The sequence below is a fragment of the Nipponia nippon genome, unplaced genomic scaffold (assembly GCF_047370975.1).
Source record: "Nipponia nippon isolate SJK-2023a ecotype South Korea unplaced genomic scaffold, ASM4737097v1 scaffold_21, whole genome shotgun sequence".
NCBI lineage: Eukaryota > Metazoa > Chordata > Aves > Pelecaniformes > Threskiornithidae > Nipponia > Nipponia nippon.
The window spans coordinates 4,291,985-4,318,245 of NW_028262338.1; the positions used below are offsets into that span (position 1 = coordinate 4,291,985).

General features: G+C 36.3%; 1 protein-coding gene across 1 annotated transcript in view; it reads right to left on the minus strand.

The window, feature by feature from the left end:
* The window catches only part of DOCK2 (dedicator of cytokinesis 2), a 205,902-nt gene that overhangs the window by 136,581 nt on the left and 43,060 nt on the right, over window positions 1-26,261 (minus strand). Inside the window, exons 23-26 of the mRNA XM_087760115.1 lie at window positions 24,696-24,804; window positions 17,668-17,738; window positions 16,912-17,018; window positions 647-795 (exon numbers count right to left, since the gene is read on the minus strand). Coding sequence (XP_087616241.1) covers window positions 647-795; window positions 16,912-17,018; window positions 17,668-17,738; window positions 24,696-24,804 — 436 coding nt within the window. The remainder of the gene's footprint in view (window positions 1-646; window positions 796-16,911; window positions 17,019-17,667; window positions 17,739-24,695; window positions 24,805-26,261) is intronic.

The window sequence follows — 26,261 nt, forward strand, 5'->3', positions numbered from 1 at the left end:
AGCTCATGCCCAGCTCTTCATTCACCAGTACCCCGAGTCCTTCTCTGCAAGACTGCTCTCAATCCCTTCATCCCCCAGCCTGTATTGATACTGGGGGTTGCCCCAACCCAGGTGCAGGACCTTGCACTTGGCCTTGTTAAACTTCATGAGGTTCACATGGGCTCACTTCTTGAATTTGTCCAGGTCCCTCTGAATGGCACCCTGTCCCTCAGGCATGTCAACCACACCACTCAGGTTAGTGTCATCAATATCATCAATACTCAGCTTGGTGTCATAATATTCTAATTCATTTCAGTATTTATTCCATTGAAGTTTACCAGTTAAAAGAAAAAAGTGCCTAAACCTCTGCTAAGGAAAAACAAAGCAGCCTCACTGCTTTCAATAATACTATGGTGATTTACAGCTGCTGACTATTTAAAGAATATAAAATTGAGAAATAAAAAAAGATAGCATAGATTTCAGTACTTCACCTTTAATACCTCAACTGCCCTTTAACTTAAATTTATGAAAAAATAGGAGAAAAGTTCTATTTGCCACTGACTTGTATTAAAAATTTAAATGAGATTCATCAGCATTAATAATTTACTACCTAATCAGCTCAGGCTTACTACAGACTTGGCCCATCTACATCATCATCAATACTTACAGGGTCTTGACAGCTCAGAACCTCCAGGATGCTATTGAGTAATTCAACACAGTACTTCTTCTCTTGGACCTGGAGCTGCTGATCATCCTTCTGTTCCAGTAATTCTTTCAGCTCTTTTGTAATCACAGGAAGCAGAATGTCCCTGCATTCTGAAAGAAAGCAATTTATCTTAAGAACGAATATAAATCAAATACCACTTGCAAATAAATCCTCCTCCAAACAGTGAAACGCAATATACTTTAACAGCTACAGTCCCTTCCAACGTGGAATTTCTGATTTGCCAATCATGCCTCAGGGATACAAAAATATCACACAAGTTTAAGAGTAAGTCAACAGTATTTCTCATATATGAAAAACACAACTTCCTGATAAAAATAATTTGTTTCAGTTAAATTCTGGAGGCTCTTTAGCTTGTCCCAAACATTTAGGGACAAATTATTCACTTTACATACAAAGCACCTAAAAATAAGCTATGTTTAAGTAGTGACAGGATTTTAATATGAGAAAAATACTATACTTATTAAATTATTCTTTCTGAAAATAACACACAAACAGCAACAGAATTGTTCTATGTGTATAATTTTGAAACATACCTTCTAAGAACACATAAAAGAATGCAGACAAGGAAAAGACTCTAAGGAAAGTCCTATCAAGCGTATGAGAGCGAGAGATATGCACACATTCATCCTTATTTAAATCTAAGGAAGCTGACACAAATAGTAAGTTACATTTCCATCTCACATGTACATTGACTTTTTAAGACAGAGGTGCTTATGGGAAATGTCGGGAGGACAAGATGCACAGATTTGAAATAACTTCAATGAAGGCAATACCTGGGAATACCCAGGAATAAAAGATACAGATTTTTTTCCTAATTTAGTTGATACATGCCACTGAGTGATTTAAGTAGCAACTTACTTGCACAGTGCTATGTAATTAAACAGAGTACAGCACAACAGCGTGAATAATGCTGAGCAGATGATTCAAAGATTTGTTGCATTTATGAAAATAACTTGGGAAGTAAACAGAGCTAAATGTAGCTTCAAAGGTTCCACCTCCAAATGAAAGTTGTATAGAACTACAGAAGAATTCTAGCCGCAGTGAGCTGAAGTTCTTACTCATTTCCACTCAACTGATTTCTTATTGCTTAAAATCCTTGTCTGTTTTAACCCTTTGGAAAAATATTGCTGTCACCAATTGGATAGTATTTTCTATCAATACCACATATTCTGAAAGAATAATAGAACAAAACTAGAAAACTTCTTAATTACTGCAAATAAAAATGAAAATGTGGCTTTTTATATTTTAAGAATGATTTAGAACAGCTTTACCCAGACATACAGCGTACTCACTGATAAACAAGTGGAGTGTGAGCCGCGGTGAAACTGTATCCAGTGTGATTTAAAACAAGCCAGGGGCTCAGAATCCCCCAAAAATAAGGGTGCTAGCACAGGAAGACAGGAAGGTGAGAAAGAAAGAGAGGAAAAGAATGGGAAGTAGATTGTAAATTTCTGAACTTTGCAGAGGAAGCAACAGAGGCTATCCATGAAGATTATTCTTATTTCAAGTAACAGCTCCAAGCTATATAAAGCCAGGAGGTTTGAATCATGTTTAAGGTGCAGCATAATTTCTTGCCTCAGAAAGTATCTCTACTCTTGGTAATGCCACAACATGAATAAAGAGCTATTTATCTGATTTTCTATAAGCCTCATTCCATGCTACAAGATATATCTTACTCAATGACTAAATTACAAACTCCCCAGTAAAACAGCAGTTAAAGAACACATATCAACACAAGACCTATTCATAGAGCAGCATAAAAAGGAATTTCACACAGCTTACAGTTCGTTTATGTGACCAACTCTGCACACAGGCAACCTTCCTGCATTTAATGCGGGCCATAGACTACCCCTCTGATTCAGAAACCAAATAGCTGCACTTAGAAAGCTCCTAGTAGAGCACACTAGCAGGGCACACAGACTCCTAAAGCACTTCAGTGTGGATTTGTGTCCATGGAGACAGAGGAAAAACTCTCCTCCAAAAGTCATCGGTACTGATAGATTCACAGTCACCAGCTGTAGACATCAAACATTATAGTTTTCTGAAACTGAGATGTAACTTTATAATTATCAAATTCTTTCTTGATTTGCTCATATGAACCACTTCTAATAACTCATAATAAATGCAAATGCAGTGCCATCAGCTTCTTGACCAAAAACTACACCAAAGAAACATCATTAGCAACGTTGAAAGTTATATGCAATACGTTTGAAACTTGCTGAAATGCGATAGTACTTTTTTTTTAATAAAGAAAGGGCTTATATATTCAGTCAACAAATAAGTACAAGTTGCAAATGAGATTATTACTGACCTACTTTTGAAAAAACTAGAAAACAAACTTTAATTCTGTTTTCACTGCAAACTGTGGAAACTGTCCTTCAAAAGTCTAGGGTTATTCAGGGGGGGAAACAGTTCCTAGCATGATCAGTTCAGGATTCGTTCATCAAGCTTCTGACCGCTCCAAAAAATATTTAAGATATTTTTTCCTTTGGACATAACATTTATTGCTGACCAAGTTCCATTTCACAATGGTTATGAAAAAGACCATAAGCATATTAGCGTAAACACCTGCTGCACCTACTAGTATAAACACCCACTTCTCTAAAACAGCAAGGACTGTTTCATTCCCACTGCAGAGTTGGGCTGTAGGAGTTATTTGCCAGACTTTTAACTTCTCCATACAGTTCATATGCTGCTGCGATAGAAGCTGAATGTCACCTCAGCGAGATACATGCAAGAAACTTAAAGTGGATCAGACAAAAAAAAAAAAGTAGCCGGCTACAGATAACAAGTGCCAGCACACAGCAAGAAATTTACAGGAGACTACTAGACCTTGCATCTTTGGAACATGAATGGAAACTGTCAGAAAGTTAGGAACACAGATACATCTCTACATCTATACTTATATATGCAAATCATGACATTTTTAGGGCTTGTCATTTTTTTCATCCATAGACTCAAACATCAAGGTTTCCTACACCAGAGCAGGCGACATCAAAATCATGACTCTGAAGACAAATGGGAGAAACCTATTTCTTGTCAATTCAGTCCATAGCAGTTGCACAGCATCTGCAGAGGCAAAAAAATTTGCTTCACGTATATTTAACCTGTATGAAAATACACATGCAGTAAGTGCTGAGGGACATCAAAAATTCAGTGTATCTTTTCCGGTACCTTCTCTGCCTCATCCCCGTCTTCCTTTTCAGATTCTCTAACTGCACGCAAAATATGTTGAAGGAATGATTCATCACAAGCTAACCCCTCACCTTTCCCATAGTATTGTGGATCCAGTACGCTAGCCCAAATAATAGGCAATAAAGTTCATCTGCATACAGTACATACTTGTATGCAGTTATATGTACGTGTACACATTGCAACATTTTGTGCCGCAAGTTCTCTGCCCTAAACCTGCTGTCTACAAACTCTACTTCTTATGAGGATGCGTAGCTATTACTCCAACATTCTGCAATAGACACAGTAACAGCTATAATTAATACAAGATGAAAATGGACATACTTAGACAAACCCATCCAACCTTTAACTAATCTCCAATCACTTGTCATAGGAACACAGATTCTAAATCAACAGTATGTAAGAAAATTTACCTGGCAACTGTTTTCTCATAGCTACCGTTCTTAAAAATAGTGCTTTAAAACATTTCCACTTCAAAAAAATCAGTAGAGGCTGCTATGCTAAAACAGGCCTGTTCATAACGACGAAGTTCAAAGTCACATCAAATTACATGATATCTCAGCCACTTTTCAGCATTCACAAAGAGGATGGAATGTTATATGCACAAACCAGTTTCACATCTGCCAGGATAAACATCCTTATTGGCCCCACTCCTCCAAAATAATATCCAGCTCAATTTCTAAGCCATTAAGATCCCCCTTGAAATGTCTTACAGCTAGCAAATACAAAAATTCTCTTTGGGTAGCTTTCAAAGTTACAGGAAGCAACTGGATAATAAATCATAATAAAAATCTATACTTAATGAGCTTTTTTTCAGAAGTAAAGTAAGAGACTAGACTGGTCATTGATCAAGGGGAATCCTGTATTTTAGCTAAAGCACATTTTAAGTACTCACACAGAAAAAAGTTCGGACTTCAAGGTAGGTATTATGTGTATATTAGTCACTAAATTACATCTGACTTCACATGCCTGTGATATCCATTTGACCAATAATCAGGAAGCGTACAGGAGATGAGTTACAAGTTGCACTGGACACCTTAAAGAGGAGTGGAAGTAAACTTCATTGAATTTAAAACTCCTCCATACCAGGGTTTTAAAATGCCCACTGCTGTCTCTAACTCATTCAAAAGCCACACACACATGTATTGTGATAAAAGAAATAAGTCTTTGACATAATTCTGCTTCTGCATAAAGCCATTTCATACTTCTTAAACATTAAGAAAGCAGAGCTTCTTGCGTAGACAAAATTTTCCTATTGTACTGAGAGGACAGCTGAGGCAGAAGGTACAATTGATTTCCTCCAGTTTTAAGAGCTAATTACTCTGCAAGCTTCATTGCTCCCAGTTGTACTTTGCATTAGAAATTAAAATTTGATCCATATTTGATACATACAGAATCTAATAAAAGGACTTAACATATGCAGCTGATCAATTACTTACAGTGCATTTTCAGATGTGAACAATGTTGAAGTGTCAGGCTACATGGAAATTCAAAGGTCATTTAACTAGCCTTATCTGTATTATTGCTTTTTAAATAAAAAAAAACCCAAAACACCTGTAATTGTAATTAATGGAAAAATTGTTCAATATAGTTTTATAAGAAAATTGTATGTTTTTGTGTTAATTATTTTGGTTTAGATTAAGGCTATATGCCTGTATTTTGTGACTGGCTGCTAGATAAACTCAGCTTGTTAGTTAAGGTAATACCGGCGAATTACTTCATTTTGCATATAGTAAACAATTCAGATAACGTACTTCTAGGACATTATTCATAAACAAAAGACAATAGTCCTAGAAAAAGAAAATGAATTAGGTTTTATAAGATCCCTACCAGTTAAAGTCATCCCATATGAAGATGCAATTCCAAGATGTTCTGATGAACGCATACAATCAGAGTAACTGAAAAGACTAGCATTTGTAGCAAACAAGCCCTGGTCTCAGCCTGAGCCTGCAGGTGGACTAGTATTACCATAGAACTGTAGTCATGCCTTCTCATCTTTAAAAAACCTGTTAAAACCATTTCACTAGAACATTATACAAAATATGAAATCCCCCTATTATCTTGGGACAAAGGAAAGTTTATTGAATGGGTATATAAATTCCAGGTTATAATATTAAGGCATCATTGCACAAGTTAAGTAAGTAAAATGAGTGAAGTGCTCATTTGAGCATCAACAACTCGCTGGCTAGGAAAAAGGAGAAAAAAACAATCATGGAAGACAGACATCAAGAAAAGAAATAGCCAAAGTAAAATTTTCTGTTGTAGTATTTGATGATCTGGACTCGTTACTGAGTGCACTCTCAGTAAGTTTGCAGATGACACCAAAGTTGAGCGGGAATGTTGCTCTACTGGAGGGCAGGAAGGCTCTGCAGAGGGCCCTGGCCAGGCTGGATGGATGGGCCCAGGCCACTGTATGAGGCTCAACAAGGCTCAGTGCTGGGTCCTGCACTTGGGTCACAACAACCCCATGCAAGGCTACAGGCTGGGGGAAGAGTGGCTGGAGAGCTGCCCAGCAGAAAAGGAGCTGGAGGTGTTGGTCAACAGCCAGCTGAATATGAGCCAGCAGTGTGCCCAGGTGGCCGAGGCAGCCAATAGCATCCTGGCTTGTATCAGGAACAGTGTGGCCAGCAGGACCACGGCAGCGATCGGTCCCCCTGTGCTGGGCATTGGTGAGGCCACACCTTGAATCCTGTGTTCAGTTTTGGGCCCCTCACTCCCAGAAGGACATCGAGGTGCCGGAGCGTGGCCAGAGAAGGGCAGTGAAGCTGGTGAAGGGTCTAGAGCACAAGTCTTATGGGGAGCAGCTGAGGGAGCTGGGGTTGCTTAATCTTGAGAAAAGGAGGCTCAGGGGAGACCTTATCACTCTCTACAGCTACCTGAAAGGAGGCCATAATGAGGTGGGGGTCGGTCTCTTCTCCCAAGTAACAAGTGATAGGAGGAGAAGAAACTGCCTCAAGGGTTTTCAAGCATTGGCACAGGCTGCCCAGGGAAGTGGTTGAGTCCCCATCCCTGGCGTTATTTAAAAGACGGGTAGACGTGGTGCTTAGGGACATGGTTTAGTGGTGGACTTGACAGTTTTAGGTTTACAGTTGGATTCGATCTTAAGGGTCTTTTCCACCCTAAATTATTCTATCATTAAGCAATCCACATACACACATCTTGTTCCTGCCCCAAGAAAGCCCAAGACAGTTGGGGGAGAGCCATGGGAGGGGGCACAGATGCCTATTTAAGTACTAGCAGCTTTTTTGCTTGATAAATGATGTGATAAGATTGCCAGCAAAGACAGATTCACTCTTTCTTAATTTTCAAACCCATGAAAAAACAAATGTTCTGACTGGCTTTTTTTCTAGAAGCCAGAATAAAACATGTACTGCCGCAAACTGTATTTGAACACATAAAACATCAACATACAGTTTGAGCATCTTGCATTTATTTCATCAAGGTCTGTCAAAAGACATATTGTTCTCTGTATTTATCAGCCCCAAATTCCACCACACTTCTCAGAGAAGTTCCCTGGTTACATCTTCCTGCATAAGGACAGGTAGATTCATTCTGGTAAAAGATTAAGCATAGTCACACGTTTTGGGGTTTAGGTTTGGGTTTTGTGGTTTTTTTTTAACCCCTCTATTCACCTTATTTTCCTTCAGAAGATATCTAATGATTTCTTCTGTACCAGGTAAGTGAAATTCACACTCTAAGTCATTAATGCAATAATGTCATTAAAAAAGACATTTGGGTCTCCTTCAGCAAAAATCACAGATGGGCTTCATCGCTGACTGCCTCATATGTGCAGCCAAAATGGTAATAAAGATTTAACACCACTTTTGTCTCCCCTAGGAAACACTACTCTTGATCCCCTGGCATGCCTGTAGTCATATCCATCTGTTAGGATGGCTTCATGCCCACTTAAAAACTGGCATGCCAATTTAATAAGGACATAGGTGTCATCTGAATACAGATTTAGAGCAAAGCCTTAAAAATAAAATCAGTGAACAACATTCTTTCAACAAAGAGAGACTTCTGATGGCAGTCAGTGCTCAATTAAAGTGCCATGCTTCTTCATAAAGGACATCTGCTCACAACTGCAGGCATCTTTCTGTTAAAAGTCTTCCCTCTTCATTATTTGCCATTTAACTCTGTGTTGGGAGCCTAAAAGTCATGAATTTAAAATTGTATATATTTTATTCGTTGCTAAATCTAAATTAAAATTTCACAGTTTAGATAAGAACCACAGAAAGGGGAGGTGCCATAGGTCACCTACAGACTCTGACAGCACTGTAAGAGCAAGTTCTTTTTGTCTCCTGGAATCTAGTACTAACATAGGAAGCAGAAATACAGTGGTTGAGCCTGTGAAGCCAGCACACAACACTTGCTGACCATTCAAAGCAAATGGCAGCAAGTAAGGTTAGATACAGAACGGGTACAGCGTTAACAGTCACAGCACACCACTGCGACCAAGCACAACACTGCAGAATACCTCCTGTCCCAACTTCAAGGCGTACGTTCAAGTTTCTCCAATCCTCATGGGAGCTGAGTAATACCACGTATTCGAAGGCAGCCAGAGCAGCATCGAACACTATCGTTGCTGTAGCCAAAACAACACTAAGTGTTCAGTGCCTTTTCCAGCTTGCAACCAGTATAGTCTGCCAGCCTGCCACAAATGCTTGTCAGCATACTGTCTCTGGCAGATTTAAAAGTTTGCCTTGTGTTTGGATTATGGGATATTGATGAATTTCAACTCGCATGCTTCCACATTTCATTTAACAACTGATACACAAAATTTTGCTAAACCAACAGCTTCATATCAACTTCTATAATGTCTTTGTTCTCTCTTTTCTACTTGAAGTAGCTGTAAACAGTTTTTACGTACACATTTAGAAAATAATTGTTAAAACTAGTTCACCTAGCTTGATTTAGATTTCCCTCCATATATCAAGATTTTTATAAAAATATAACTAAAAAAGCTGCCATAATGGGTCAAGTCTAACAAAAAGTTACCAGTAGCAATATCGAGCATGTCACCTCCTCCTTCATGAACAGAAGAAAGTAATGGCTTTAATCTACACGTGTTCAGCACAAACGTATGCATATAAATACCTACAGATACGCATATGCCATCCTTATCCATATCAAAATATTGCAGGAATAGAACTGGCAAAAAATTAATACAGGATTTGAAGTGATGCTTTAAAGGTAATGTGCCCCTAAAAACACTACTGCATGTTACAAAAGGAGGAAGGGGAAAAAACCCTACTCTGAGTGGGTTTCTTAAATGAATCTTTTCAAAGCTAAGTACAAAATTCAAGAATGAATCCACAGGAAAGATTCTGTGTTTCAATAGAGAACCAGTTTAAAGGAATTTATGAACGGTCAGTATTTTCAATTTTTTCCCAGTAGCTAAAAATGGGAGAGTCAAATGCATTAATCATCTCCTATGTTCAAACATTTTAAAATGTTGAGAAGTTGTGTTGAAAACAGTGCAGGAAACCAATCACAGAAAATGAAAAACAAAACTTTGGCTTAGAAACTCATATCAGTAGGAATACAACCTAAGATTACAAGAATAGTCAAAAATCAGTATCTATAACTCAGTTCCGGTAACAATAATTGAACTGAAAGATGTTTAATTGGAAAGTATTAGTGTTCCTTCTATATTTTTTCAACTTTTTTCTTAACAGTCCTGAAGCTAAAAACAATACACTATTTCCTAAATCTTTAATTGGATTACACAGAAGACAGAACACAGACTTGATGCTGATCATAAGCCATGAATTCTAAAATGTTTCTTAGTTAACCCTGACTCTCACATATCTGAAATCACAACATGGACTAACAGGTGGATCTTTAAAAGAAAAAAAAAAAGTTACATTCCTTGTGAAACGTAGGTATTATACAACTCAAAATTCCATTTCCTGACAGATCATAGCCCACATAACAAATTCAAACCTTTAGAAAGAAGAATTCCAAAGAACATGAAAGTACAAGTCATTATTTTCCTGTTTTCTTCAGACAGACAAGTTCATTAAAGAGTCTAAGCAGGACAATCTTAGATTGCTGAGGCTCTACTGTACAAAAACATAGCATTACCAAACCCATTTGCATTCAATTCATGCTATACTACACATGCTATATTACAGTTCACCTATTTTATTTTACCAGTTTCTGCTTAAAATTAATGTTACGGTATTTAAGATCATAATCTAATTGAAAAGATGGCATAGTTTAACCTGTATATAATTCATAACACACACACACAAAATATTCATAGCACAGGACCGACCTATTGACAGTTTTCCTCAGCTGCACTTCAAAAATATAGGACACATTTACATGTGCATTACTAATTAAAGAACAAATCTCAGATCTGACTTAAATCTTTGCTCTTCTAGATCACCAACACACGAACTACCAATACTTTTCAAGCAATGAAATGAAAGAATCAAACTATTTCACAGATAAAACTCAGTAACATACACATGAATGTTAGGAAACCAGTCTAATTATGGGTGTGTGCAAGCACCTATCTTGTTTAAACAACAGTACAACTGAAAGAGTTCTTCAGTTAGAAAAAAAAAAAAAATTACTGTAGTCTTAGCATTTCTCCTGGCATCTGGCAAATTAACCCCTACTGCTAACATATGTCTCTTGCTGCTGTTCTTCCAAAACCAGCAAGTGGTTTGCATATGCTGAACATGCAGTAGCTATGTCTGCAGCCACAGTGAGCAGAGGACCTCGATTTCGAGCCAAGAGACCAAAACTCTATTCCCTCCCCTGCCAGTGACCATCTGTGTGACCTACTTAGAGTTTATATTCTTTGGAGTAGATCTCAGTGTTGTGCTACAGCACAAATTCCTAATCAGGAGCGGACCTCTAAAGAATACAAAGTCAAAAGCAGCAGTATGAGTACGTACACATTTTATTATATGTTCAAGCATTTTATATTCATTTCACACCAATAAAAACCAATTCTCCCAAGGCTAACTGATTTACAAATTTCAGCATAATGGTCAGCTCAGAATAAAAATCCAGCTCCAAATACTATAAGCTCAGAAACTACAATAAAAATTGCATGTAATTTGTAAACAACTATGTCTTAATCTGGTGATCTCTCAAAAATCGAGAGACAGTCAGGGAATTCCGGCAATAGGTTTCCTAAAAAAACCAGTAATGCATCAAAAGTAGTTTTACATAGAAATGAAGCAATTCTAACAAAACTTTTCTTTAGCAGGTCCAATAGAGAATTTCACAAGAGGGAGAGAATAATATATCTCAGTATACAAAGGATAAGATATATGACAGGAGACAGTTTCTTATATCATAAATGAGACTTAGCAATCCCATTAGCAGTGCTTATACAGGACAAGACAACCATTTCTTTCCCTCTGATATTTTTAAATAATGAATTATTGAGCAATCTAAAAGGAAAGTGTTAAAAATTAAGACAACTTCTTGTCCTCTGATCAAGAAGGACATAATATTGTCTGAAGACAAAAGTGGACAAATGCCCGTGCATGTGCTCACACATCCTGTAAGAATGTTCCTAAACATTGTAGCGAAGCGCACAAGCAGTTGAAAGCATCAGTCTTCCTACATTCAGCCACTCGAACACCTGAACCACCATAATCCCTCTAAGCTGTATTATAGTTACACAGTACAGTTACAGAGTGGAAACAAGAAATCGATGCCTCTACAAAAAAAAAAAACAAAAAACAAAACCTGTCAATGTAATTTAAGGGCTTGTAAAAGTACTGTAGCACTGTGGGGCTTCTGAAGATCAATTACAGTAGCAGTCAACAGAACCGGGCATCCTATCTGACGAAAGCCCTCTACTCCAGGACAGTCTACAGAGAAAAAAAAAAAACCTTTTGAATGCCCGGGAATACATACCAATAAATTCAGCTTAACCTCAAGGCTTCCAATTTCAGGTTCATGTGTAACTTATTTAATAAAAACAAATTTAATCTGCGCTTTTTTTTTTATTTTTTGAAAACACATTTTAATGTTTTCAGAATTCTACTTCCTTAGGAAATGCTGTGAACATCAATGGGTAAAGGAAAAGAAATACCAATATATGAAATCCAATTAAATTATAAAGACAACACCATTGGGAATGGAAGTAAATGAACTGAACTGGAACTGTACTGAACTACATGGAAAGAGACTAAATACCAAAGCCTGGAGGAAAAAATGGGTAATCTGAAACACACGCAAATTAATAGACTTCATTGTAATTAGCAATGTAGTTAAATATATTCCATACTCATGGCAGAAAACAATACTACCTGTTGTAGATATATGTGAACTTTAGTTAATGATACTGTTGGCAATCTTACCTCAGTTATCATGCTGCATCCTATTTTGTGATACACTACATATGCTTTCATTCTTGTAAATTCCCTTCCACCTCATTGCTTGGAGTAATGAATCAGGCATTGTCTGCACCCTGCAAATACAGTTGGTTCTCTACCCAATTACTCTTAGAATCAATTGTATTTAATGTAGAGCAATAAAAGCGTCTTTGGAACTCTCTATTTTAAACCACAGCACTGTACAAGAAAAAGGACTTGTTTGCTATTTACTGTGCACAATATTACAATAGCACAGTACAGAAACTTTTTCATACTACTATATTATCAGAGACACTTAATTGTGTATTGGTCTTCTCCCATTCTTCAGTGCCTGCACTTAAAATGTTGTGGGCTTTCCCCTATGGTAATTACAATTTGAAGGTTAAATCCAAGCAATATGAAAACAAAACTAAATGCAAATAATCACAAAATATCAGTTAGATATAAAACACCCTGCGATTATTCCAAGGCTCGTTTTCTGCCATTAGCAATGTAGGGGCAGGCTGGGTGAAAGGAAAGTTATAAAGATCATCAGCCAAAAGAGAAACTCTATGATTAAATGGCCTAACAGATACTTGGGTAACACCATGGAGGCAACAGGAACATTGTTACCTGGCCATACTAAGTGTCAGAGGAATGACTACTTTGTCATGGAATGGTCTCATGAAAACGAAAATATACTTGCAAGTCTGTTTGATCCTGACTGGGTTGCATTGAGGATGATGAAAATGAATGCCTGCCTGCTCCTCACCCCACAGGAAAAAAAAAGGAAAAAGGAAAAAAAGGAAGGAAAAAGGAAAAAAAGGAAAAAAAAAGGAAAAAAAGGAAAAAAAAAGGAAAAAAAGGAAAAAAAAAGGAAAAAAGGAAAAAAAAAGGAAAAAAGGAAAAAAAAGGAAAAAAGGAAAAAAAGGAAAAAAGGAAAAAAAAAGGAAAAAAGGAAAAAAAAGGAAAAAAGGAAAAAAAAAGGAAAAAAGGAAAAAAAAAGGAAAAAAAGGAAAAAAAAGGAAAAAAAGGAAAAAAAAGGAAAAAAAGGAAAAAGAAGGAAAAAGAAGGAAAAGGAAAAAAAAGGAAAAGGAAAAAAAAGGAAAAAGGAAAAAAAAGGAAAAAGGAAAAAAAAAGGAAAAAGGAAAAAAAAAGGAAAAAGGAAAAAAAAGGAAAAAGGAAAAAAAAGGAAAAAGGAAAAAAAGGAAAAAGGAAAAAAAGGAAAAAGGAAAAAAAGGAAAAAGGAAAAAAAGGAAAAAGGAAAAAAAAGGAAAAAGGAAAAAAAAGGAAAAAGGAAAAAAAAGCAAAAAGGAAAAAAAAGGAAAAAAGAAAAAAAAGGAAAAAGGAAAAAAAAGGAAATTGTCAGGTTCAGGTATGTATAAATTTTAAACTCTACACCAACAGCAAGAAGCAGTTTTATTCTGTCACTTCATCAAGATACTGAAGTACAAAATCTTTAAATGAATATTCTCTAGTTAGCAAGAATATTCTCTGGTTAGCAATATCATAACATAAGTGTCATGATAAAGCTAAAACAAACTGGGCATGTTTTAGCTTTATTTTAAAATGACATCCACTTGATTTCTCTGTTTTGAGAAACTGCTTCTTCAGAGGACAGTCTCTTATTCTGAGCTAATACTAAAAAAAAAAAAAAAAAAATCAGTCTATTTTCCCAGGCTCCTTTAAAAAGAACACCATCTAAGTATTATTATATAATTATATACCAAGTATTACAGTAAAAACATTTCAAGGTGTATCTTGCATATGTAATCACCATAAGCATATAAGCAAGCTGTTAATTTGTACGTACTACCAAATGCATACACTTTAACCGACAATTACTAGTGCAAGTTTGGATCACAATGACCTATTCAGACATACAGGATCCAGTGTAAAGCAGCTAGGCTGGCAACTGGTTTAGTTATTATACGCCGCCTTTATGGCCTTAGCTGCTTGGTTTTGGAGTCACATGTTTGATATTAGCAAAAAGTAGGCCAGGGAGGTTTTGGTCATTATTTATTTTTTTTTAATTTATAAATTTAAGACTAAATTAATCCACTAACTACCTGTCTGGGAAAAACTAAAATGTATTGATTATCTGGTCAGCAGTATACAAAAAGCACCATTTATTGTTTTTATAAAAGCTCCTCGGAGTTAGAAATCCTCTTAGCAAAATTTCTTATTCATTATTACCTTAAAAATAGAGAAACAGAAAACATATACCCTTCTTAGCATTCACAACATATTCTGAGGTAGACATTTTCCATGATATACCAGCAATATATTCCAAGACATCAGACAAGCTGCATTTACAAGCAAGCAGCAATCTATTATTATTATTTATCTGCAAGCAATAAAAGAACATTTTGCATTAACAGACAGTAGCTAAAGCACAGGCCTGTTAAACACATGAAACGAGAACCACACTAAGCAGACTATGATGGTAGCTTCTTTGGAATCCAAAAACCCACTCTTTTCTCCTCTGGAGCGTTCATTGATATGGCAGACAGGAGCAGTGGGATGTACGCTAAAAGGACTAAGATGCAAGTCAATAGAACTGTGAAGCACACAGGTTATTGTACGCTCAACTATTTTCCTCCTGGATCTTTATTAGGGTTTTATTCTTTATTATATGAGCATGGGATCTATTGTCCTGACCAACACTCCTGATATATGAACCCATAACAAATGTATTCCAATGAGGCAAGTTTCTTTAAAGAAAAATTAATCGAACCATTGTTATTCCACAGCAGTGCCTGCTCTTATTCTCTGTCTTCTACATTTCCAAGACAGAATGATAAAGAGTTGAGTTTTCCTTCCAGACAAATAGTATTTGACTGGAGACTAACATATCACACTAAAAGCATAAAAGTTAGCAAAAGGCAGCTTAAAACAAGAAACATCTTTAGTACTATTACAACTAGAATTACACAGCTGCTTTAAGTGTCTAACTGTTCTTGCAGATAGCAAAGCAGTGGGTTTACTGGAGATGAACCAAAACTTTCATAACCTCAGAGTTTAGGTTGGTGTCTTCTATATCTACAGGTTGCACAAAAGATCATTACAAATGCACACATACACCAAAAAAAAAAAAAAAAAAGATTATAGCTTACACTTAATTTCTCAGTATTAAACACAGCCAAGGTAACTGACTGAATTCCAGTAAGATCAAGAGTTCAAGAGAGTGCATTATTTTAACCCAAAAGTCTTTCAGTTTTGTGAGAGGATGTTTTTCCTTCTGGTCTAAATGCTACCCTCCCCAAGAAGCAGAGATAAAACTAAGACTGGCACTTCTGATCTTAGAAGCAGCAGCAGTAAAACCAACTGGTAGTGCAATGATATATCAGGCTGTACTTGTAAAATAGAAATACAGTAAACTACCAGAAAAATTTGTGAATACACAATTAGATCTGTTTGAAAATCAACTAGTTGGATCTGCTCCTAATAGCTTGGATCAGTGTCTGCAGATACCCAAGGTATAGCTACTTAAGTTGCACTGATATAAGCAACCTTGAGTCTTACACATAGTTAAAAAAGTCACAGCTGATGACCATGAAAACATTAACATAAATATAGGTTAAAATACTGTCTAATTTAATCTAAACAATAAAACCAACAACATTATTTTCTTAATTTTGTCCAGGAAATCAATAACGGTCTCAAAACAAAACAAAGGTAATTGTTGTTATAGCTTACAATATACATTTCCATCTCAATAGAATGCAACACAAGTCTTAAAATAAGGTTGATTTTCTTGTCTGTCCTAGCTAGTTAGAACTGCATCACTCTTCTGGCAACACAGAGGGATGAGATGAGCAGAGCAATCCTCTCTCACTCTACTCATGCTCAGTACTATTTGCTACCACTGCTCTACTGTCAAGTTCCTAGAATCATTATCTACAAGTTGTCAGAAACTGAAAATCTGACAAAATAGTCATCCATTTGAGTAGCTCGTGTGCCTTTCAAAGTTCTGGAGGTCTTCTACACAGCAGTAAGATGCTGAGAGAGAAGCAAGCCATCTGGTCCACAAGAGAGGAGACAGAACACTTAACAGTGAAGATCAAGTCAACCATGTGAAACTGGGCTTCTCTGCTAGGGCTCCTTCAGCAAAAATTCCCTTTCTGTGGCAATATGAAGGAAAACTAAGCACAAGGCCGATAAAGACGTTTCAGTACACTTATCGCTCCTGTTCTGAGAGTGGATAAAGACACTAAGTTCTGATAAAGGTTAAGAAACAACGTCATTCCTATAAACAGAGATGCTGCATTGCAGCTGAGCTATACTACAGCACAATCAGCCTGTTTTCTCTGCCCAGGCAGAGGCCTTATATAACATAAGTTGTGTTCACAAGGTTCCACTCCGTGTTCCTATTTCACTATAGAGCTTATAAATGGGTTGAAAGGATATATATATGTATAGCTCCACCTCTCTAACCATTATATCATGGGAAAAACACACAAACCTGTTCCTCTGAGATCCACCTGTTCCTTGTTCTAGGCTAGCAATCACGCTTTGCACAATAGCCATCTTATAGAAAGAGGTGAATCCTCTCCAGAGGTCAGACTTCTGGCATTCACACTCTCAGCATGTTTCACTCAATTTCAAATATGAATAGCACAAAAAAAAGTCAGTCAACATTTTCACACCTATTTATTTTAAGCCTTAAAGGCATTTTAAATTTACCTTGTTTTTTAAAAAGGTTGCTGCGTACTATTTCCTTCATGGACTGCACTTTCTGCTTCTGCAGTTTCACTGGTGGAATGCAAGTGTAAAATTCATACAGTAGTTGGCTGCATGTAAAGGAAAAGTGTCGTAAATACTGTACAGATGAATTCATCATGTGTTAATAAAGACAGACAAAAAGAGCAAAAGATCGTATATTTCTAAACATTTATTTATTTTTAAGACTTAGATTTACTTACCATCTCACAAACATTGACAAGAGATCAGTAGCAGGTTAGAAATAAAACTTTCAAGAGAAACAAGATGAGGATGAACTAGATTTTGGCCACGTTTACAAACATTTATTATTTTCCATTGTTTTCAATGGAATAAAGATATTTTTGTGTGTGGCGAAAGCCATTTATCTTTGTCTGACAAATAAAGATACTTATTTCAAACTGCTAACATCAGATTTCATTTTCTGGAATAGGGCTTATTCAGGGAGAGGCAGGGAGACAGTAAGTGAAAAAAAAAAAGATAGGTTGTTCCACTTGTCCACTTGTTCATTCTGTTTACCAAGTTACTGCTTAAGTATTGGGCCTCCATAATGAATTCTGTCATTGCATAAGTCGGATGAGAACTCCCTGTTAAAAATGTATGCCCAGAGTTCCACCACTCTTTATCAGTACAAACTGGCATAGCTTCGTTGACTTAAACTGATCAATAATAATTTATTGTTTACAGCAGCGTTACATTTTACACACAAAAGCAGCTCACCTCAGTAACCTGGCATCAAAGACCATTTCAACATCATGAAGAACCGATGGTATGTACTTCAAGGCAGCAACCTGTATTGATAAATAGATTGTGTTAATTTTGTATGTTTATCCGCACGTACAGAATACAAACAGTACAGAGCACACCACGGAAACAGATGCACACAAAACGAACAATAAGTTTGGACTTCTTTTCACAGACTGACATTTCACATCACATTTGAATATTAATTTTACCGCAGACTACTAGTCACACAAGTGCTCTTCTGCTGAGGATATGCAGAGGAACTTAAACACAATAGTACCGAGTGGATCATGGGCCACTGTCCACTCATTTCTCTACTTAGGCTTTAGATAAAGAGCTCCCTGCAATGATTTTTACATTTACAAAATGACCTGTAACTTATCTTCTCACTAACAAGCCTGTATTTCTCAAATACTTTACATCTGCAAAAGGATATGTCATACTTCTTGGCTGACAGCTGTAATAAATTCTGAGCAAAAATAGGCTCTGTGGTTTTAAAAGTATTTTTGGTAAAGTGCTACATGTCAAAAAAGAGAACCTGGGCACATTGATATAGGTCTGAAGCAGGACATCAGTCTCTTCCTTCCCTCCCATCTTCCTATTTCAACAGGTCACCTACAGTAAGTCCTTTTCATGGAAGTTCAAATCTGCTTAAAGATGCTGTGCAATCACTGACTGCCAAAAGAAACAACATCTCGGGATAGTTATTTATCAAAAACAAATTAGCTGTTTTCTCTGAAAATGTCGTCTTGCCAAAAACATTTTTGCCTATCTAAAAATCTGACCACAGCATTAATTTTTGGTTATTGGGTGAAAATTCTTAGCAAAAACCTATAGTTAATCTCAGCTGCCATAATGAACTTACAACTGAAGAAAACAGAAATAATCATATCTATTACATTTGCATGCTGCTATAAATCCAACCATAGTAAAGAAAATCCATTTACAATGTTTTAGTTTGACTAACCTCTTCTTGGTCCAGATTATGAGAATTATAAAGGTAATAACAGCTTTACTTCATTGTGCAATTTTAGAGTGTAAATTTCTACTAACATTTTGCTGAAAAGCCTTCTTGAATCATGAGACCCAAATCTTCGTCCTACATAAACCTACACAACAACAACAAAAAAAAAAGTCTAGAGAACCACCTGGAGTCCACAAAAACCCCGCAGGACCAATTCTCTCAACAGCAGAAGCCCTACCAACTGAATCACAAAACAGGAACTGGCAAAAAGTGCTGATACTCCGTGGGAAGGCTACTTCAACTGAGTGCTCCATCTGATGCAAAGCCACACTGGTCCGGATTTTTATAAAATGGAATGAACGGGGTAAGAAATCATATTACCATATGCCTGCTATCCTTTTAAAACAGACCAATTGTAATTTCTTGTACCACTTTCATCCCTTTCCTAACTGAAGAAAAAAAAAAAAAAAAAAGGGGTAAACAACAATGGAATGATACTGGACCAGAAATAATATCTAATTTTGGGCTACTATGCAGTGAATTCTAACTCAATGTATAGATATCTATCAGAACCATGTTGCATGCAGTCAACGAGTCACTGAATCGCAGCCACAAAACATGCTAAAACATCTAAAAAACTATTAGAATTTGCATTTCCTCAGATTTTATAACTTGGTTTCAAACAACAGGAAAATCATTTGAACTATCATACAAAGATTAGTCTAAACAAAAACTTTATGAATGGGCATTGCAAATGCACGAGTTGAACGTTTGAAATACACACTCGTCGCCCCAGAGCATCAATATTTCAGCTTGTTCAAGGCAATAAATTCATGTACACAAGTGATATATGACAACAGTTATGACAGATGCATTAAGACATACAACATAAAAGTAGAGCCTACTCAAATATTTCTAGTGAGGGGGAGCGTAAGGAACACGGCAAGGCCAACAGGAAACTGAGAAGCACATCAAAACTGCAGCCAGCAGTGGGAGAATGTCAGGATGAACACACAGTTGAAACGACAAAGACCAAGGAAGAAGTATTTTTCTTTCCAGTTACCCATTTGAAATTTTCATGTGTTGATGGTTTGACAAGCTTTTGGTTTTGTCACTAAATAAGCAGCTGTCTACTGTTTCCTCAATAGCTATCAACATCACAGTGCTTCTACACCGAAACTTACAGCAAAGATGAAACAGCCACTCAGGGAGAGGCTTAGAATGAAGCCTATCCAGACTCAATACATCTCTGTATCTCTACACAGCAAACTCCTTGTTAAAAACGTAGTCTTCTTCATTGGGGGTAGGGAGGTTAGAATAAAGACTATCAAAGCACAGCTTGCTTTGGCTCTCATTTAGACCTTTTAAACACCATAAAGCTATCATTTTATTTCTATGAGCTTCCACTGTAGTAGCCAGCTTTTTTTTTTTCTCCTTAAAAAAAAAACAAAACAAACAAACAAACCAAAAAAAACCCAACAACGATGACTATTCAGGTCTTGATTCAAAAAGAAAGAATTTAGTCTGCAGCAAGGGTGCATACAGTATTTCAAACTGGCTCAATGCTGGCTTAAGATGCCTTCAGATAAAGTCATTCCTCTGCAGATCTCATCCCCACATTCATACACAATCCTGGGAAGGTCAAAGGAGTGTTAAAAAGCTGCTGTCACTTCAACAAAAAGACTGTGTGTTCTACTGATCTTAGCCTTTATTAGTTCCTTGAAATAGGTTGGAGACAAAAGTTGTTTTTTTATTTTTAAAACACAAGACTGAAAAACTGGGGCTACTTAAAACACCCATAAAGATACTTGTGGTGGGCTAGAAACTCATCCTAGCCCCAGTTTTACTTCAGCAATGTGGTGTTTCTCACTGTTCATGCAACAAATACTGTATGAAGATACTGTACAATAGCAGCATCTGAATTTCATTTTACACCAATTCACCGTTACTGAGAAAGAAGTTTGATAAAGGACAGGGCCACCAGTGGCCACAATATATTTCAAGCAGTACTCCACTGACACTGGGTCTATTGTGCTGTCTGCCTTCCCACATATTCCCTGTTCTGCACTTGTATGAGGAGGGAAGGCTATAGCTACCATTTCTCTGCAGATCTGGAGTACCAACTGAAGTACAATAACAAGTATATCCCCTGCATTCTTTTAAACTCCCAAGTTTCATTTGCAATAATTGCTTCAAATGATGCACCATGGGCACAACTGAGCACTGCCCTTAATGAAGTCATAAAAGTCTTCTAGTAAGCAGTACAAGATGTTCTACATTCTTCTGACCTTAGAGATTAATTTTTTAAGCAGAATACAGATAAACCCACAGCATTGCAGGAAATTATTTCATACATATACAATATACCGTTAAATTTATTTTAACCTTTACTCCTGACCAAGCTTATTTTCTTAGTTGCCCTCTTTTGCAACATTACGTTATGCATATTCATGAACTTCAAGTACCCGTTAGATGAACAGAACATTCTAGGAGATCATCGGTGCTCTGCTTTTTAGCCTAATTTTATTTGCTATCAAGGCAACTTTAACAAGTTACATGCCATCCCCTGTTGTACACCACAATCAAAGCATCACTGTCAGTACCTTTCTAGCCTTATTCTCTCAGAAGTAATCTACGCATCTCTGCACAGTTTTAAGTTCTTAGAATCTACTGCAGCACTAGGGATGGGTCAAAAATGCGTGGGGAAGAATGAGAGGAGAAAGGTAGCATCTTCATATTACGTTATTTTCATACTTTTCAATGCCACAGACAATTTCGTATTCCTGTGTTTCCATGACCTTAAGAATGTGTCATATAAGGTTTCAGAAAGCATGCATAGAATTGGGAGTACTATTTTCTAAAAATCAGTGCGTAAGAGCAAGCTATAGCTGACATTTGCAACAGACAAGACCATCTGTAGGTCAAATGTGATGTGTCAATTGGGAGACAGAGCAGTTTTTGGAAAAGAAGCTGGGGCTTGATTTGTAATTTAAGATGGAGAGGACAAGCTTGTCGATGAAAGGGCACATGCACAGACTACAAATCAGACATCAACAGTATGACCTCATGAAAACACACAGACTGAAATTTAAAAATTATTCATCATTTAAAAATAATTCATCAGATTTTATTCACTAGAAATATATGTTGATTTAAGCAGACACAAAACATATCTGCAGAAAATGTCTCCCTCCAATTCATATGGTTGCTTTCAAACATCAGGAAATGCTTTACATCGGCAAAGTTAACATATTGAAATTATAATCCTAATTGTAGTAAAATGACTTCATGCAATGCTGAAGTTGAGAAGCATTCTGTCTGTATCTTTAAACAAAAGAGGTAACTTCACCAATTCCAGAATTTAAAAAAAAAAAAAAAAAGGGGGGGGGGGGCTAAGTTGGATTTACATGTAAATTTCCAGTTTACCAACAATAAATTAACAATTCACTCTTCAGCTGTTCAAAGCTTGTATAAACAGTACTGCAAAACAGAATCGGATATCTACCCTTCTCAAAGCTCAGGCAGTAAAATAAGTCAAAGCATCTATCCACTTCAGCCAACTTTAGAACAAGAGACTAAAAAGCTAGATTTTAAACTTTTTGTAAACTTACACAGCATGTAACAGATCAGGAAGGAAGATATCACTCAGAAGATAAAGTTAATTTGAAACAATAAAGTGCTTCTGGCACTAACTAGGCTGTTTCATATGACATGTAATTTTATAAACAATCTTTTCCTGACTCAATTAATATTCCATACAAGTCTGAGTATGATTGCTATCAGTAAAAGTGAGTGGGAAATTGCTACTGACTAAAATAGTGAGTTCCAAGTTTGGAAAAAAAAAAAAAAAAAATCATTAGCAGAGACCAACAGACATTTCGGGTGTCAAAATAATTCTTTAAATCTTCTAAAGCTAAACCTCATGGGTATTTAGACAACCAAGGGTGAAATAAGAGTTAAGAATTCACACTCCAAGACTCTGCAGACTAGTTCATTTTAAGTTTCAATATCCTGAGTTCAGTTACTTGAACTTTCTTCAGGGCTCCTAAAATTTTCTTCTCCAATATCTCCAGAGTGTAATCCACTTGAACTCATTCAATTGATCCTACCAATGTTCCACTTTAATTCATATCAATGATAATTTCCAATGTGACAGTTTTAAGGCTGTTTTGATATTCCGATTAGTTGTCTAGTTTTCCAATAGACTCTGTGAATTTTCCTCTCTGGGAATGTGAGGTACAACGCCTATGGAGTCCTGTGCATTTGTAATATCTCTGAGTAAGCACCTGTCCCTTACCCTGCAACGTTAACTTTATACTACTACATCTATCACTGTCATCCAAAACTTAATATGGGGGCTGGGGGGAGGGAAATCAGTGTTGGTTTTAGGCAGAGAGGCAGACTTACGAATTTATTTCTACCCCTTTCTGCCCCATCTCACCCAATGCAGAAATTATCTCCATTTTTCTGGCCTCTTACGGACAACTCACATCCACCTACCAGAGCAGGAGTCTCAAGTATCATAACAGAAGTCTCCTCCAAATAGGCAGAGAAAAACATATTGTCTATTGTGAAAGCTACTATGACTAACATGCCTATGGAGTTTATGATGGAGTGGGTTTTTTTTAATTATTATTTTATTTTATTTTCCCCCCAAAACTTATTTCCAGCTGCCAGAACTGAACTACAGCGGGACACCTCTCATTCCATACCTTTACTACTGGCATTTTGTAACATTAATGCAGTAGTTTTTATTTACTGTCTGTAAAGCAACCTTTTGGTAGCTTTCTTTCAGAAACATGTCTGCATGAGTTATCAGTAGTGGGGACAACTGCACAGTTATGATATAAACCAATATCTCAGATCTGCTAGGAAATGTTTCAGCTAAAAAGAAAACTTACAGTAGCTGGTGCAGATTTGGACACTTAAAAGCCCACTACATATTAATACAGTACAAGTACCACAAGAACAATCGTTATTGTATAAACTATCTCTTTCAGTATTACTTTATAGTAAAGACTTATTTTTCTTCTTCTAAAGTTTCTCCTGCTTTTGATGCAGTGTCTTGCAAATGTATAAACTATTCCCAGGAAGGCCTCTACAGAATTGTCAAATAACGACAGAGAGTATCTATCTGAATGATTTTCAAATGCATTTAGAACATTACTATAACCATGATATTCCACAATTAAAGTAGTATTTACTTTTTTAGCTCTTTTGTAGTTGCACATTAACACTCCATGCAGTGTCAGATAATACAAACCTTAAGATCAGCCACCTGAGGATTTAGTCAAGACAAAGACTTTTTCACTGACTTATATTAGAAGTCATAGCAAATGGAAGCAAAACACAAAACCAGAGGAAAAGTCAAGCCCAATAAATACAGTGAGTTCATAATAAAGAATATATGAAGCATCAATATTGCAGTTGTCCAATAAAATCTTTGGCTTCTGACTTTATAGGAAGCCTCGATAGTTTTCTATTTTAATACAGAACTACATAGCAATAATTTGATATTAATGATCTTAATAGCTCCTTCTTTTCTAGTTTTCTTAAAACATCAGATTTTACAGTGTTAGAATAACTAAGATTGACATGAATGGGAAACCTTGATCCTATTTTCAGCTGTTTAAATAACGCACCTCCAAAAGGCTGATACCATAAAGTTTACTTTTTGAACTAAGATGGTGGAATACCTGTTTAGGATTATCTGAAGAAACTCAAGGATTAAACATTCAGCTCCCACTGGAGGCTTCACTTCATTAGATTCCTTGAAAGAATCCAGCATCTGTGTTCTGGTTCTTTCACTCACTACATTCATAAAGTTATATAAATGTATCTTCTCCTGACCTTTTCAACCTAGGCTTCAAACTTCATGAAACAACTTGGTCTTCCAGTAAAGCGGAATTATAAACGGGACACAAAGGATAAATTTCCTAAGAGTGTCTTTTCCTCAATTTAGAAAGAACGAAAACAAAAAGCCCACAAACCAAAACCATATAAAAAAGCAAAATTAACTTGTTTCCAAGCACACACCAACCTGCAACAAAATGGCAGTTTTATGTTGGCTTTTCATCAGGTTGTTGATGGATTCAAAGAGCCTCCTCATAGATTCTTCAAATTCTGTTTGTTCTTTGCCTTCATATAATCTATTGAGACATGCATTGGGTTATCCTTTCAGAATCAGAAAGTTTCATAGTCCTAAATGCACCAGATTTAACATTACCTTAAAAATAGATTTTATAAGTTGATCCAATATTACATACACAGATACCTCACCAGTGGGTTACATCTGCTATTCACTGTATTGTGTAGAAATTCTTCAGCTTGAACACAACAAACATTTTCAAGTTTTTTTTTTAAAAGCCTCTAAAGAATGACACCTCACAGACGTGAGCTTATAAAAAAAGCCATTTCACTTTCAAAGTGACTTACATGCAAAAAAAATTTTTTTTTTTTTTTTCCACTACAACTGAGCTACTCTAGGACGTTTTTCACATATCACTGTTTCTTTCTTCTGCTGTTGTAGCCACTTTTTCAAATAGATATTTTTACTATCCCCATTAAGCAGTCTGCTTTTTGAAAAAAGTCTCTACTTGATGCTTAGAAGTTAAAGAGGTGCATTTAAATTAAGCTCACTCCATTATTTCTTCATTCCCTGTCCTAAAGTTTGAATCTTTCAGGTTCTCTCTCCTATATTGTTCATACTAGCTACTAATGCTAAATACTGCTTACATAAACAGTAAAACACACTGGTGACATGTTAAATTAGTTACCTGAAACAGCTGTCAGAAGTTAAACAAAAACAAGGTAAGAAAAAAGCCAAGGCAACAAGAGAAGCCTGAAATGTGTGTAGAATGCTGCGAGCTAAAGGTTGCACCTCTAATGTAGTGCCTTCTATATCACAAGAGAAAAATCCCTCTTTTTAGTCATGTATTCCAGTGTTATGTACTTTTCTTTGTAACTTGAAATGTAAGTCCTTAAGAGAACTAAAGGCAAATTAAGAACTTTTGTCTACAGCAAGTTAAAAATCAAAAGTACTATTCATGCAGTGACTGGCAAGAAGCTTTGAAGAAAGGAAAAATACTGAGACATACACTATTCAGGCCCATGGCCTCTGTATTGTTTAGGTCAATGCTTGTCAGTGAGATTTAAGTCAGTTATTGGAAAGGAACCCCAAGATCCAAAACATTATCTGGAGAAGAAAAAAAATTATATATACATGTATACAACATACATGATGCACACTACTTGAGTTACGTCCCTACTGAGGTGTGATAGCTGTATAAAAAATGCATACCAGAAAAACTTAGACCTGAAAGGCATCTTGAAACGATTAAGTTTTAAGTACAAGCACACTTACGTAGAAAAGTCATCTTATTTGTTATCAAGTAGTATTTTAGGAGCTTGGTTTTTGCTTAAATGATTTAATTTTTTTTTTTTTACATACTGGAGATTGTGGCATGTGGGGGCTATTTAAAATTATTTTTTCAATGGGAATGAAGTACATGTAAGTTGTAACAATGTGACTGTCTCAGTCTAAGTGTTTATTAAAGTTTCTTGGCTAATGCACTGATACAGCTTTTATTGACTATACAACATTACT